The sequence below is a fragment of the Saccopteryx bilineata genome, chromosome 5, assembly GCF_036850765.1.
Source record: "Saccopteryx bilineata isolate mSacBil1 chromosome 5, mSacBil1_pri_phased_curated, whole genome shotgun sequence".
Lineage (NCBI taxonomy): Eukaryota > Metazoa > Chordata > Mammalia > Chiroptera > Emballonuridae > Saccopteryx > Saccopteryx bilineata.
The window spans coordinates 265245884-265259046 of record NC_089494.1 but is presented as its reverse complement, the minus strand read 5'-3'; the positions used below and the strand labels follow the sequence as shown (position 1 = coordinate 265259046).

At 54.6% G+C, this 13163-nt stretch overlaps 1 protein-coding gene and 1 long non-coding RNA gene across 2 annotated transcripts; both read left to right on the top strand.

Annotated features, from left to right (window-relative positions):
- Nucleotides 1-24: 24 nt before the first annotated feature.
- On the top strand, nt 25-5462 carry LOC136306375 (uncharacterized). Its single transcript, XR_010725643.1, has 3 exons — nt 25-77; nt 3854-3979; nt 5125-5462. It is a non-coding gene; the product is annotated as an uncharacterized lncRNA (long non-coding RNA).
- A 3401-nt stretch (nt 5463-8863) lies between these two features.
- NICOL1 (NELL2 interacting cell ontogeny regulator 1) lies at nt 8864-10745 on the top strand. The gene is made up of 4 exons (XM_066280581.1): nt 8864-8949; nt 9194-9347; nt 9553-9641; nt 10641-10745. The coding sequence occupies exons 2-4, from the start codon at nt 9218-9220 to the stop codon at nt 10704-10706; spliced, it is 285 nt and encodes a 94-aa protein (XP_066136678.1). The 5' UTR covers nt 8864-8949; nt 9194-9217; the 3' UTR covers nt 10707-10745.
- Nucleotides 10746-13163: the final 2418 nt, after the last annotated feature.

The window sequence follows — 13163 nt, the reverse complement described above, 5'->3', positions numbered from 1 at the left end:
TAGCAGGCCCTTGGAGGCAGTTTTCGAGGTCAGAAAGACACATTTAGGGGCAATTTTGTCCAAGAGATCCAGGTAGGGTTCAGCTTTCGTTCATTTCTTTAACGTGCGCGGAGCACCTACGATGTGCCGTGTCCATGCCAAGTCCAAATAGTGTGAGTTTATTTGGTCCAGATCTGACGGGCTGACCCAAAGCAGAACCTCATCAGAGGATGGAGACATGCTCTGCCGTTGTGTGTGTTGTTCTTCTTTCCTCGCACTTAGTGTCCAAGGACAGAACGAGGGGATGGCGTGAAACCCTTCGGTGGTCGATTGGGGGACGGGAGAAGGCAAGGCGGGGACAGCTTGGGTCGGAGTGACACGTGCTTCTATATGGGTGGGCGCGGGTAGTTAATGCCTAACGTTTACATGGAGCACATGGAGATCTTATGCCTGCGGGGGGTCTGTAAAAGAAGATGACTCGACATTCCGAAGGTATGTTATCCTACGTGAACCCAAGATAAAAGTCGGACCTTGGCTCAGAAGCAGTAGTCCTGGGACATGACTGTCCAGCATGACCTGTGGGTCAGGAACTTGTGGTCAGTCCTTCCTGTGTGGTTACTTCAGTTACTGAGCTTTTCAGACTGGCCACATAGCCCCCTTTTTCAGCCACATCTGGGAGCTGGGGGGTACCCTAGTGAGGCAGGAACCTTTGTTTTTGTGGGTCCCATGATCCAAAGGCAGTGGGCAGTCTGCAGAAGGTGTGGAGAGAAGAGCTGGGCAGCTGGATAGGCAGGGAAGGGGGTGCAGTTTTATGATGCAGTTCTACCCACAGGAACTTGGGCCAGCTCCCTCAGGCCTGGCCAGCCTCTCTACTGTGGTGGCCATTTACCAGGCAGCTGTCCCAAGAAAGGACACGCGGCTATGCCTGCAGCTGCTCCCTGTCCTCAGGGTCAGATGCAGGTGGCTTTGCTGGGGCCTGTCCGTGACACCTGCACGTGCCACGTTTGGGATCATCCTTTCCAGATGCTCAAAGAGGGGCGTCATTGGTCACGTCCCCTTGAAAGGAAGTCATCCCCATCTTGGCCAGGTTCTTATCACCCCCGCCCCCCCCCCCCAGAGTCATGTTAGGCATGGGCTTCGGCCAAAAGCTGAGTGCCTGGAGGGGCCCTCTCCCACCCTGGCCAAGCCCCTCCTTGCCACCAGGCTGGCTTCCTGGCCTGTCTCCAGTCATCATAGCACTGAATCAGGAGTCAGGGCTCTGGTGGACCAGGACAGCAAATTTGTGAGGTATGCGGACATTTACTGTGGCATGGCCAAGGCCACCTCTTTGAGCACCTGCACACAGAGCACCCCAGAGGCTCAGGAGCTCCCCCAACCTTTCTACCACAACATCCCTTATATCTGCCACCCCTGTCACAACCTGGATCTCTTCTCCAGAAAGGGTGCCTGTGGCCAGACCTCCCCATCGCCCACCATGCCTGGAGGCTCCGTCCTGCTTGTCATCCAGAGCACTGGGGGAGGGGTTGGGGGCACCACTGCTGCCTCCTCTGTCTGCACCTGGGCCCTGGGGAGGTCACAGTTCAGACCTCAGATCAGGACCCACTGTCCTCATTGGTGGGGATGAGGCCCAACTCTGGTTTTATTTTGTTTGAACCTATTTGTCTTCCTTTTACCATCAGTCCCAGAGTTTGCTTCTGTCCCCAGACACCTCACCCCTTACTCTGGCATGCTCGGAATATGTCCTGGTGTGTGTGTCTTTCACAAGGTGTTCTCGGGTATATGTTTGTGTCTGAATGGACAGAGATGAGATTTGTGTCAAACCTTGTCTCCAGCACATTTTAGCTTTCCATTCCTCTCCAGGACAATGGGTAAGGGCCTGAGAGGTGCGTGTCCCAGAAAAGGGCTGTTGGCCAGAGGGCACCCAGGCTGCCAAAAGGGACTGCACCATTCCCCTCCCACAGCCGTGGGCTGGAGCTGGGCTGACAAGCCATTGTTAAATTTTCAGGAATTTTACAAGTCTGTCCTTAAACACAGCCATTGTTGAAAATCAAATTTCATTGTCTTCATTTTACTACTTTACCTTTCACAAGGTATCTTATATTTGTCACTGTTATCCACATTCTAGGCACTACTTATAGCCACTGTAACTGAATGTCGGAAGTGCTGTCCTGCAGGTCCTCAAGTGATGGTCATGAGAATGTTGAAAAAAATTGGGGGATAGGTGTGGGGATTGAACAAGAAAAAAAAAAAGGGTGAAAGAACTCACGGACATGGACCACAGTGTGGTGACTGCCCCTAGGGATGGGGAGGAGGGGGGAGGAGAAGGGGCGGATATTTGGGGGGAGATTGATGGAGACTTGACTTGGGGTGATGAACACACGGTGCATGTACAGAAAATGTGTTGCAGAATTGTGCATCTGCAACCTGTATGATTTTGTTAAACACTGTCACCCAAATAAATTCAATAAAAAGGAAAAAAAATTGGCTTAATAAAGATAATTTTTTTAGTGGCAGGATTTGTGTGTGTTATAAGATTTTACATATTGATTTTAGAGAGAGGAAAGAGAAGTTGGGGGGCAAGAAGTATCAACTCATGGCTGCTTCACTCTAACTGTTCATTGATGGCTTGTTGTATGTGCCTCAACCGGGCAAGCCCAGGGTTTTGAACCAGCAACCTCAGCATTCCAGGTCGATGCTCTATCCACTGCGCCACTATAGGCTGGGCAATAAATATAATTTTAATGTTAAAAATGGATTCCCAGCTAGGCTGTCTGTGTGGAGTGTGCAGGTTCTCCTTGCACCCACGTGGGTTTTGCCACATCCCCACAATGCCTGTGGGATGAGTGACTGTTTGCACTGTCCCAGTGTGAGTGAGGGTGGGGTCCCACCTGTGCCCTGAGCTACTGGGATAGACTGGCCAGCCGGGACCCTGAACTGGAATATGCAGATTGGAAAATCATTCTGCTTGTTTTTATTCTCTTAAATGTATATACAGTTCACATTGATTTTAATATTTAATATTAGAAGTGATGTGGGTCTTCATTTAGAAGTTTGGTGATTTTTTTGTGACTAGAAACATGCAGTAGGAACTTAACTCTTGTTTATATCGCTTAGCCTAGGGTGACATTGGTTCCATTATATGTCATTTTGCTTAAAGGCACAGTTCCCAAGAACCTGTCAACGAAGTGAAGTGAGGGTCTACCCGGGAACACTGGCTTCCCAACTTCACTTTCACTGATGTTGCATTGGCAGCTTGAACCCAGCAGTGTTGGGAATATTTACACCATAGATATTGGCAGAAGGGTTTTACTGATTGTTTTGGTGACTCTCCAGACTTAAAGTGGTAGAGAAAAATGCTAACAATGAAGATTAAAGTTAAAAGTGTTTTGTGTCTGTTGTCATTATGTTGCAAATAGCACATACACACAAAATTGAGGCAGTATTTACTTCCAGTATTCAAAAACTATTATCCGATGCAACCAAGGAGTCCCTCATGTCACTCACTGTTGGCTGCAGTTCTGAGTAAGTGGTGCTGGAGCTAAAACAAGTTCCAGTTAATAATTAAAATTGTTGTTCATAGACACAAACAACAACAGTATGGTGATTACCAGAGGGTAAAGGGGGATAAATGGTGGGGGAAGAAGACGTGACTTGGGGTGGTGAACACAATATAACATACAGATGATTTATTATATCAATAGAATTGTTCACCCGAGTCCAAATAATTTTATTAACCAGTATCACCCCAATAAATTCAATAAAAAGAATAGTTAGAGTTGTTTGAAGGTGAGAAATAGTTTCACACATGATCACAGATCAAAAAAATTTTTTTTATTCATTTTAGAGAGGAGAGAGAGAGGGAGAGAGAGAGGAGAGAGAGACAGGGGGGAGGAGCTGGAAGCATCAACTCCCATATGTGCCTTGACCAGGCAAGCCCAGGGTTTCGAACCGGCGACCTCAGCATTTCCAGGTCGACGCTTTATCTACTGCGCCACCACAGGTCAGGTCACAGATCAAATTTAATGACAATACACTTACTGGGAAAAGCACAGAGTGGAATCCATTTGTCAAATAATGATCGAAGTGTAACTAACCATCAGCTGAGATGAAAAATCTTTCTTTACTGGATGCAGATGTCCTTGGCAGCTGTATTCATAACAGCCAAAAACTTGAAACAATCCAAATAACTTTGACCCTGTTTGTGGCCTTCTATAGAATGTGTGGTACTTCGTGTATTTGAGTCCTCTGTTTTATGTCCTTGGATTCAATTCTGGGTCATCAGGAAAAATTCTACATAGTCACTGGCTTAACAAAAAGAAGACAGACCACTAGGAGGAGGTATTTGCAAAATTAAAGAGCAATAGAGGATTGAAATTTAGAATGAAAAAAGGAATGCCTGCAAATCAGAGGGAAAAAGGAAATCCAATAGAAAAATGGGCAAAAGATAAGAATAGGCAGTTCATAGAAGGGAAACCCCAAACCTGAGAAACAAAGGGATGTTTAAAGTCATCAGTCACCTGAGAAATCCAAATTATAATGACATGATGCCTCATTACACTTATTAGATGGCAATATTAGGAAGTCGAAGTTTTTGTTTTTAAATATGGACATCTCATTGTCCCAACACCGTATGTTGAAAAGACATCTTTTTCAAATGAACTGCCTTTGTTTTGGGGTTGTTGTTGTTTTTTGTGGCAGAGACAGAGAGAGGGACAGATAGGGACAGATAGACAGGAAGGGAGAGAGATGAGAAACATCTATTCTTCCTTGAGGTTTCTTAGTTGCTCATTGATTTCTCATATGTGCCTTGACTGTGGGGCTACAGTAGGCTGAGAGACCCCTTGCTTGAGCCAGCAACCTTGGGCTCAAGCTGGTGAGCCTTACTCAAACCAGATGAGCCCGCGCTCAAGCTGGCGACCTCGGGGTCTCGAACCTGGGTCTTCCACATCCCCGTCCGACGCTCTATCCACTGCGCCACCACCTGGTCAGGCTAAAATGAACTGCCTTTGTAAAATATTTGTCGTTCATGTCCATGTGGGTCTATTTCTGGACTCCTTTCTATCCTGATTTGTTTATTTACATATACATATACACATACATGTGTATTTATGTGTATATATACATATATATTTTTATTGATTTCAGAGAGAGAAGAAGGAGGGAAGAGAGAGAGAGAGAGCGACAGGTACATCCAGCTGTTTCTGTATTTGCCCTGATCCAGGATTGAACTGGCAACCTCTGTGATTGGGGACAATGCTTTAACCAACTGTGCTATCTGGCCAGGGCTGTCCTGATTTGTCTATACTTTATCTACCTATCCTTACACTGATGTGACAGTCTTGATACTGTAGCTTTGTAATGTTTTGCAATAGTGTTAATTCTCCCAGAAAAGGCACATAGGAGAAACAACTACTATGAGTTGATGTTTCCCACTCCTCTCCCTTCTCTTTCTCTCCTCTCTCTAAAATCAATCAATAAAATCTTTAAAAAGTCTGTGTGTATACATATACATATATATATACACATATATATATACATATATATATATATATATATGAATGTAAAACAGGGCATTGTAAAACTTGCAGTATCTGACATCCAATAAGTTACGGTAAATGCAGAGAAGTAGGAAATACAACCCACAGGGGGGGGGATAATCTGATCCAGGGGTCCCCAAACTACGGCCCATGGGCTGCATGTGGCCCCCTGAGGCCATTTATCTGGCCCCCGCCGCACTTCCGGAAGGGGCACCTCTTTCATTGGTGGTCAGTGAGAGGAGCACATTGACCATCTCATTAGCCAAAAGAAGGCCCATAGTTCCCATTGAAATACTGGTCAGTTTGTTGATTTAAATTTACTTGTTCTTTATTTTAAATATTATATTTGTTCCCATTTTGTTTTTTACTTTAAAATAAGATATGTGCAGTGTGCATAGGGATTTGTTTATAGTTTTTTTTATAGTCCGGCCCTCCAATGGTCTGAGGGACAGTGAACTGGCCCCCTGTGTAAAAAGTTTGGGGACCCCTGATCTGATCAGAACTGAAGGGCCAGGCTGACATCTGGTCTCCCTGCTGTGAGACAATCAGGCTACAGTGACTGAACCAGTTTACCTTTTGAGCCACAAAGCCCTGGATCACACGTCTCTCCTTTCTGGCTCCGCTGAGTCAACCTGACATGATTGAAAGCAAACTCTGCCTGTGTCCCTGGAACCCATGCCCCCCACACACCCTCTTTTCCCCCTTCTCTGGTTCCCGTTTATCAGCGTCACTCATGGGCTCCACCCACCTCCTCATCTCAGTCCCCCCCTGCTGGGAAGGCTAATGCAGGGTAAGGGGGAGTTGGGGAGTGCATCCCGACAGCAGAGAATTAGGGCGGTGGGTCTGTGGATTTATCTGCTCTAAGAGGCAAGGACAGTCCCCGAGACTGTCCCAGCCAGAGCCCAAGCAAGCATGAGGTGGCTGAACAGCCTCTTTGAGGTTCAGATGCCCCCAGACCCACCTGGGCCCCTGAGTGGTGGCCCCCAGAGTGTGGAGGCGTCAAGGGCTCTAGATGTTGCAGTGAAGGCATCAGAAGGGTTCATTTCACAAGCGTCCTGGTATCACTGAGGAGGCCATATTTGTGCCAACAGCTCCCACAGCCCAGTCTCCAGGTCCTGAAACTGGGCCCGCAGGGCCAGCATCTCCAGCGCACCGTTTCTGACCAGTGCCTGCCTCACCAGCGTTCTCTCGTACCCACCCTTCACTTCCCCACCCCTGAAGGGCCTGCGCGGTAGCTCCTCCTCAGTGCCCTTTGTTCGCTCTCCCCCCAGCCGGGAGAAAGGCAGCTCCTCCCCAGGCGCGGCTGCCCGAGCAGGTGGGTCTCCCGCTCACCTGGGTCCCTGCACTCACACACTCAGGCATCCTGGGCACCTTCTCACCGCCCAGTGGTTCCAGAGGCCGCAGACCCAGAAAGAGCCAAGACACCAGCCCCTGCCCTCCCAGTGCCTGACGTCCCAGTGGCGCGACAAATACTAAGGCTTTCAGCTGCACCACCAGCGACAAATCGGGCAGGTCACTCAGCAGATTCGGTGGCACTTTTCTCCCAGCTGTGACAGCATAAAATGTCTCCAGACATCGTCAAATATCCCTGAGGGCAAAACTGCCCCCCACCCCCACCCAGGAGCTCTAGGTACATTGAAACATCAACATATTTCATATTTCATGAATACAGTATATATATATATATATATATATATATATATATATATATATATATGGAGAGAGAGAGAGAGAGAGAAAGTCAAAAGGTGAGAACTGTAAGAAAAAAAAATGTAGGTCAGAGTAAGGGCAGCTGGGGGGGGTGCTATGGACGGAATGTGTCCCCCCAAATTCATACACTGAAGCCCTAACCCCCACGCCCCACCTGCCGCGCGGTGTCAGGGCCGTGCCCGCGCCGAGTGTGGAACTCCAAACAAAGAAGCGAGCGAAAATGCGCGCGGCCTGCCGTTCCCCGCCATGCTGGTGTCCTGCCCGCGCGCGTTTCTGGATCCCCCGGCCCGGGCCGGGGCTTCAGCAAGACCCTGTCCCTAAGAAGCCCGAGACGGACATCTCGGCCCCGCGTCCGTCCCACGCGCACGAGCAGAGGGGGAGGTCACTAGCACGGCCCCTCCCTTGGTCAGGAAACCCACGTACCACCGGGCCGTGAACGTCCCCATCTCATGACTGGGCGACAACCAACCCGAGAGGCCCGGAGATGGCTGTGGGGGCCAGGTGCGGCCCCACCCAGGCGCAGCCGGACGTGGGCCTGGGCTTCTGCGCCCTTACTGGGCTTTGTAGAGACCAGTGGACGCCAAGTGGGTCCCCGGTTCTCAGAGGGACCGGTCTCCCCACACTCGCTGGCTGGCATGGGGGGACGTGAGACACACGGGCCTCCGGCGCCCACAAGGGCCACACGCGGGGGCCATACGGCAACAACCCAGTGCGTTCAAGGGGAAGAAAAGGCCACAGAGAGGCCTAGAGACGTGTCCGAGGTCACACAGTTGGGCTGAAGAACAGCGGCAAATAAGTGTCTGGGCTTGGAGAGGTGGAGAGTGGGGTGGGGGCGAGGCCGGCAGTAATAAGAGCTGGAGAGGGTAGACCTCCACGACCCCGCGGGCCCGGGTGGCTCCTGGACCAGATCTCTCCTCTACCACCCGCACCCCAAACCCCCAAAACCAGCAAAACTCCCACCCTGGCCCCCATCCCGCGAACACCCGCTCTCATCCCACGACCCATTACCCCAACCTCAACCCACGAACACTAACCGCGAACCCCCTTACCGCAAACACCCCGCCGCCCCCACAGCCTAGAGACCCCCACCCGACCCCGCCCTTACCGCGGTTCAGAGACCCCGCGAAAGCAGAGGTCTCTTCACCCCTTCACGGATAAGGGAGTGAAGGCTGGGTGCAGGGAGAACACAGCTGGCGTGGGGATTTGGTCAGAAATGGTGCACTGGAGATGCTGGCCCTGCAGGCCCAGTTTCCGGGCCACCCGATTGGCCGCCCACCGGCCCGAGGGGAAGAAAGGTGCTTGTTGCACTGGCCCCCCAGCTCTTCACGTGCACCAAGCCCCTCCCTCGGGATCGGCCCCAGGGACACCCCAGCCCTGAACTGCCAAGCTCCGCTGCAGATTTCCCGCTTCCTCAGCTTTGCTCCCTCCACTGATGGCTCTGAAAATTCCACCCAGAGGCCGCCTCCTCCAGGCAGCCCTCCTTCAACCTGTGCGCTAGACGGTGCTCCATCCGCAACCTGGGGCGAAGGTCAGGCACAGAAAAATCCTGGAGCTACGTGGGTCCGGTTAAGGTAGCGGTTCGTGCAGTCTCCGGGTTTCCATGACGACGACATCGGAGGGGGAACCCGGGCGGGGTTGGGTGGGAGCGCATGCGCGGTGCGCGCTGAACGCAGCACGTCCTCCGAAGTCGCCCGCACTGCTTTCGCGGGGTCCCTGAACCGCGGTAAGGGCGGGGTCGGGGTGGGGGTCTCTGGGTCGTGGGGGCGGTGGGGTGTTTGAGGTAGGGGGGTTCGAGGTTAACATTCGTGGGTTGAGGTTGGGGTGATGGGTCGTGGGTGTTCGCGGGGTGGGGCTTGCGTTGGTTTCGGTGGTACGGGGGTGGTAAAGGGGGTGGGGTGGAAGGGGGGATGAGGGGGTAGAGGGGCGGAGGGCGGGAGGCGCGCCGACCCTTCCCCGGCTCGCTGCAGGGCGCAGGCTCCCTCCGCTCGGCCATGGCCCCCCCGTCGCCGTGCAGACCCCCGAGGCCGCGGCTGCTGCTGCTGCTGCTGCTGCTGAGCGTGGCCGTGCTGGGCGCCCAGGCCCGCGCCGAGCCCGTAGCCGGGAGCACCGTCCCTGCGCAGAGTAGGTGCCGCGCGGGGGTCCCCTGCCCGGGCCCCACCCGGGCGTGCGAGAAGCCGCCCCTTGCCTTTGTCCCCGGCGGTCCCTGCGCCCCGCTTGCAGCCGGGCTCCCTGGACGCTTCTTTTGTGGGGGATGAGGGGTGGGCGGAGGCCGGCTGCTTCGTGGGACAAAGCTAGAGCGTCTCCGCGCTGACCCGCGTCCCCACAGGCCGCCCGTGCGTGGACTGTCACGCGTTCGAGTTTATGCAGCGCGCCCTGCAGGACCTGCGGAAGACAGCCTACAGCCTGGACACGCGGGTGAGGACCGGCCCCTCCCGGGACCGCGGGGCTGCATTCTCAAGTCTCCCGGCCCCACTGACGGTGCAGCGCCCTAATCTGGCTGCAGTTTTCCCCGGAGCATTCTGGGGACCAGCCTCGTCTGGGAGCACCCCTTTCAAATGCCCTGCACACTAGTTCCAGGCCTGGCCGCCACCCCAAGGCCTCATTAACCATTTTCCCTGTGCCATCTCCCCCCAACCCCAGCTGGACCCTGAGAAAGAATACCAGTCCCAATCCTGCCTTCCCTACACGGGCAGAGAGGAAACTGAGGCAGGGAGAAGCAGCGGTCCCTTCTTGGGGGGTGGGGTAGTGCTGGGCACGGTAGGTGGGCTTGGGCAGGGTGGGCTGGGAGGAACAGGTTCATGCATAGGCTGCCTCAGGGTAACAGAAGGCAGGGGGCAGCCCCAGGTGTGGAATGGACGGTGAGCCTCATGGAGCCTGTGCTGTGCCCCAGCCAGAGCCTTTGTTTATGACTGAGAGGATGGGAGAATTCCCAGAAGTAAAAAGAAGGCCAGGCCCCAGTCGCGTCCCCTTTTCTGGCCAATTACGAAGGTCCCAGACTGAGCCTGTAACAGCACCCCAGGGTTTGAGGGGCCTGAGTCTGTGCGTCAGGAGCTGGGCTCCTGAGAAGAGCAGCGCCCCCACACCCCCCCTCAAGGGTGAGGGGATGTCAGAGGATGGGGGACCCCAGGAGAGGCTGAAGGAGTTGGAGAAGCAGGGACAGAGTCCTCTGGGTTGAGGGGTGGATGTGCACATGGTCACTGCAGTGCTGCTGCAGAGGCAGGGCCTGCAGGAAGAGAGAGGGAGGAGTGGGCCAAGGGTCCCAGGCTGAGGCTGAGAGCGCAGCAAAGGGTCCCCGCTAAGTGGGGTGAAGACACAGTCAGGTGGTGCTCTGAGAGCCTCAGAAGCAGGTGGAGACAGACAGCTGGTGGCTGGGGCTGGCTGTGTCACCCCCTGATGGTCTTTGTTGCTTTGCAGACGGACGCCCTCCTGCTGCAGGCGGAGCGCCGGGCTCTGTGTGCCTGCTGGCCCTCTGGGCTCTGAGGACCCTTGTCAGCACCGTCTCATCAATAAACAACCCAACCTAGCACGCCTGTATCCCGTCTCCGGGCTCTGTGTGCCTGCTGGCCCTCTGGGCTCTGAGGACCCTTGTCAGCACTGTCCCTCATCAATAAACAACCCAACCTAGCACGCCTGTGTCCCGTCTCCGGGCTCTGTGTGCGTGCTGGCCCTCTGGGCTCTGAGGACCCTTGTCAGCACTGTCCCTCATCAATAAACAACCCAACCTAGCACGCCTGTGTCCCGTCTCCGGGCTCTGTGTGCCTGCTGGCCCTCTGGGCTCTGAGGACCCTTGTCAGCACTGTCTCTCATCAATAAACAACCCAACCTAGCACGCCTGTGTCCCGTCTCCGGGCTCTGTGTGCCTGCTGGCCCTCTGGGCTCTGAGGACCCTTGTCAGCACTGTCCCTCATCAATACACAACCCACCTAGCACGCCTGTGTCCCGTCTCCGGGCTCTGTGTGCGTGCTGGCCCTCTGGGCTCTGAGGACCCTTGTCAGCACTGTCCCTCATCAATAAACAACCCACCTAGCACGCCTGTGTCCCGTCTCCGGGCTCTGTGTGCGTGCTGGCCCTCTGGGCTCTGAGGACCCTTGTCAGCACTGTCCCTCATCAATAAACAACCCAACCTAGCACGCCTGTGTCCCATCTCCGTGCTCTGTGTGCCTGCTGGCCCTCTGGGCTCTGAGGACCCTTGTCAGCACTGTCCCTCATCAATAAACAACCCAACCTAGCACGCCTGTGTCCCGTCTCCGGGCTCTGTGTGCCTGTTGGCCCTCTGGGCTCTGAGGACCCTTGTCAGCACTGTCCCTCATCAATAAACAACCCACCTAGCACGCCTGTGTCCCGTCTCCGGGCTCTGTGTGCCTGCTGGCCCTCTGGGCTCTGAGGACCCTTGTCAGCACTGTCCCTCATCAATAAACAACCCACCTAGCACGCCTGTGTCCCGTCTCCGGGCTCTGTGTGCCTGCTGGCCCTCTGGGCTCTGAGGACCCTTGTCAGCACTGTCTCATCAATAAACAACCCACCTAGCACGCCTGTGTCCCGTCTCCGGGCTCTGTGCCTGTGTCCCGTCTCCGGGCTCTGTGTGCGTGCTGGCCCTCTGGGCTCTGAGGACCCTTGTCAGCACTGTCCCTCATCAATAAACAACCCAACCTAGCACGCCTGTGTCCCGTCTCCGGGCTCTGTGTGCCTGCTGGCCCTCTGGGCTCTGAGGACCCTTGTCAGCACTGTCCCTCATCAATAAACAACCCAACCTAGCACGCCTGTGTCCCGTCTCCGGGCTCTGTGTGCCTGCTGGCCCTCTGGGCTCTGAGGACCCTTGTCAGCACTGTCCCTCATCAATACACAACCCACCTAGCACGCCTGTGTCCCGTCTCCGGGCTCTGTGTGCGTGCTGGCCCTCTGGGCTCTGAGGACCCTTGTCAGCACTGTCCCTCATCAATAAACAACCCAACCTAGCACGCCTGTGTCCCGTCTCCGGGCTCTGTGTGCCTGCTGGCCCTCTGGGCTCTGAGGACCCTTGTCAGCACTGTCCCTCATCAATAAACAACCCAACCTAGCACGCCTGTGTCCCGTCTCCGGGCTCTGTGTGCCTGCTGGCCCTCTGGGCTCTGAGGACCCTTGTCAGCACTGTCTCTCATCAATAAACAACCCAACCTAGCACGCCTGTGTCCCGTCTCCGGGCTCTGTGTGCCTGCTGGCCCACTTGGCTCTGAGGACCCGTGTCAGCACTGTCGCTCATCAATAAACAACCCAACCTAGCACGCCTGTGTCCCGTCTCCGGGCTCTGTGTGCCTGCTGGCCCTCTGGGCTCTGAGGACCCTTGTCAGCACTGTCCCTCATCAATAAACAACCCAACCTAGCACGCCTGTGTCCCGTCTCCGGGCTCTGTGTGCCTGCTGGCCCTCTGGGCTCTGAGGACCCTTGTCAGCACTGTCCCTCATCAATACACAACCCACCTAGCACGCCTGTGTCCCGTCTCCGGGCTCTGTGTGCCTGCTGGCCCTCTGGGCTCTGAGGACCCTTGTCAGCACTGTCCCTCATCAATAAACAACCCACCTAGCACGCCTGTGTCCCGTCTCCGGGCTCTGTGTGCCTGCTGGCCCTCTGGGCTCTGAGGACCCTTGTCAGCACTGTCTCATCAATAAACAACCCACCTAGCACGCCTGTGTCCCGTCTCCGGGCTCTGTGCCTGTGTCTCGTCTCCGGGCTCTGTGTGCGTGCTGGCCCTCTGGGCTCTGAGGACCCTTGTCAGCACTGTCCCTCATCAATAAACAACCCAACCTAGCACGCCTGTGTCCCGTCTCCGGGCTCTGTGTGCCTGCTGGCCCTCTGGGCTCTGAGGACCCTTGTCAGCACTGTCCCTCATCAATAAACAACCCAACCTAGCACGCCTGTGTCCCGTCTCCGGGCTCTGTGTGCGTGCTGGCCCTCTGGGCT

Coding starts and splice junctions, on each gene's coding strand:
- NICOL1 (XM_066280581.1), top strand. CDS start 9,218: ATGGCCCCCCCGTCGCCGTGCAGACCCCCGAGGCCGCGGCTGCTGCTG. Junction 9,348..9,552: donor GAGCACCGTCCCTGCGCAGA/GTAGGTGCCGCG, acceptor GCGTCCCCACAG/GCCGCCCGTGCGTGGACTGT. Junction 9,642..10,640: donor CCTACAGCCTGGACACGCGG/GTGAGGACCGGC, acceptor GTTGCTTTGCAG/ACGGACGCCCTCCTGCTGCA.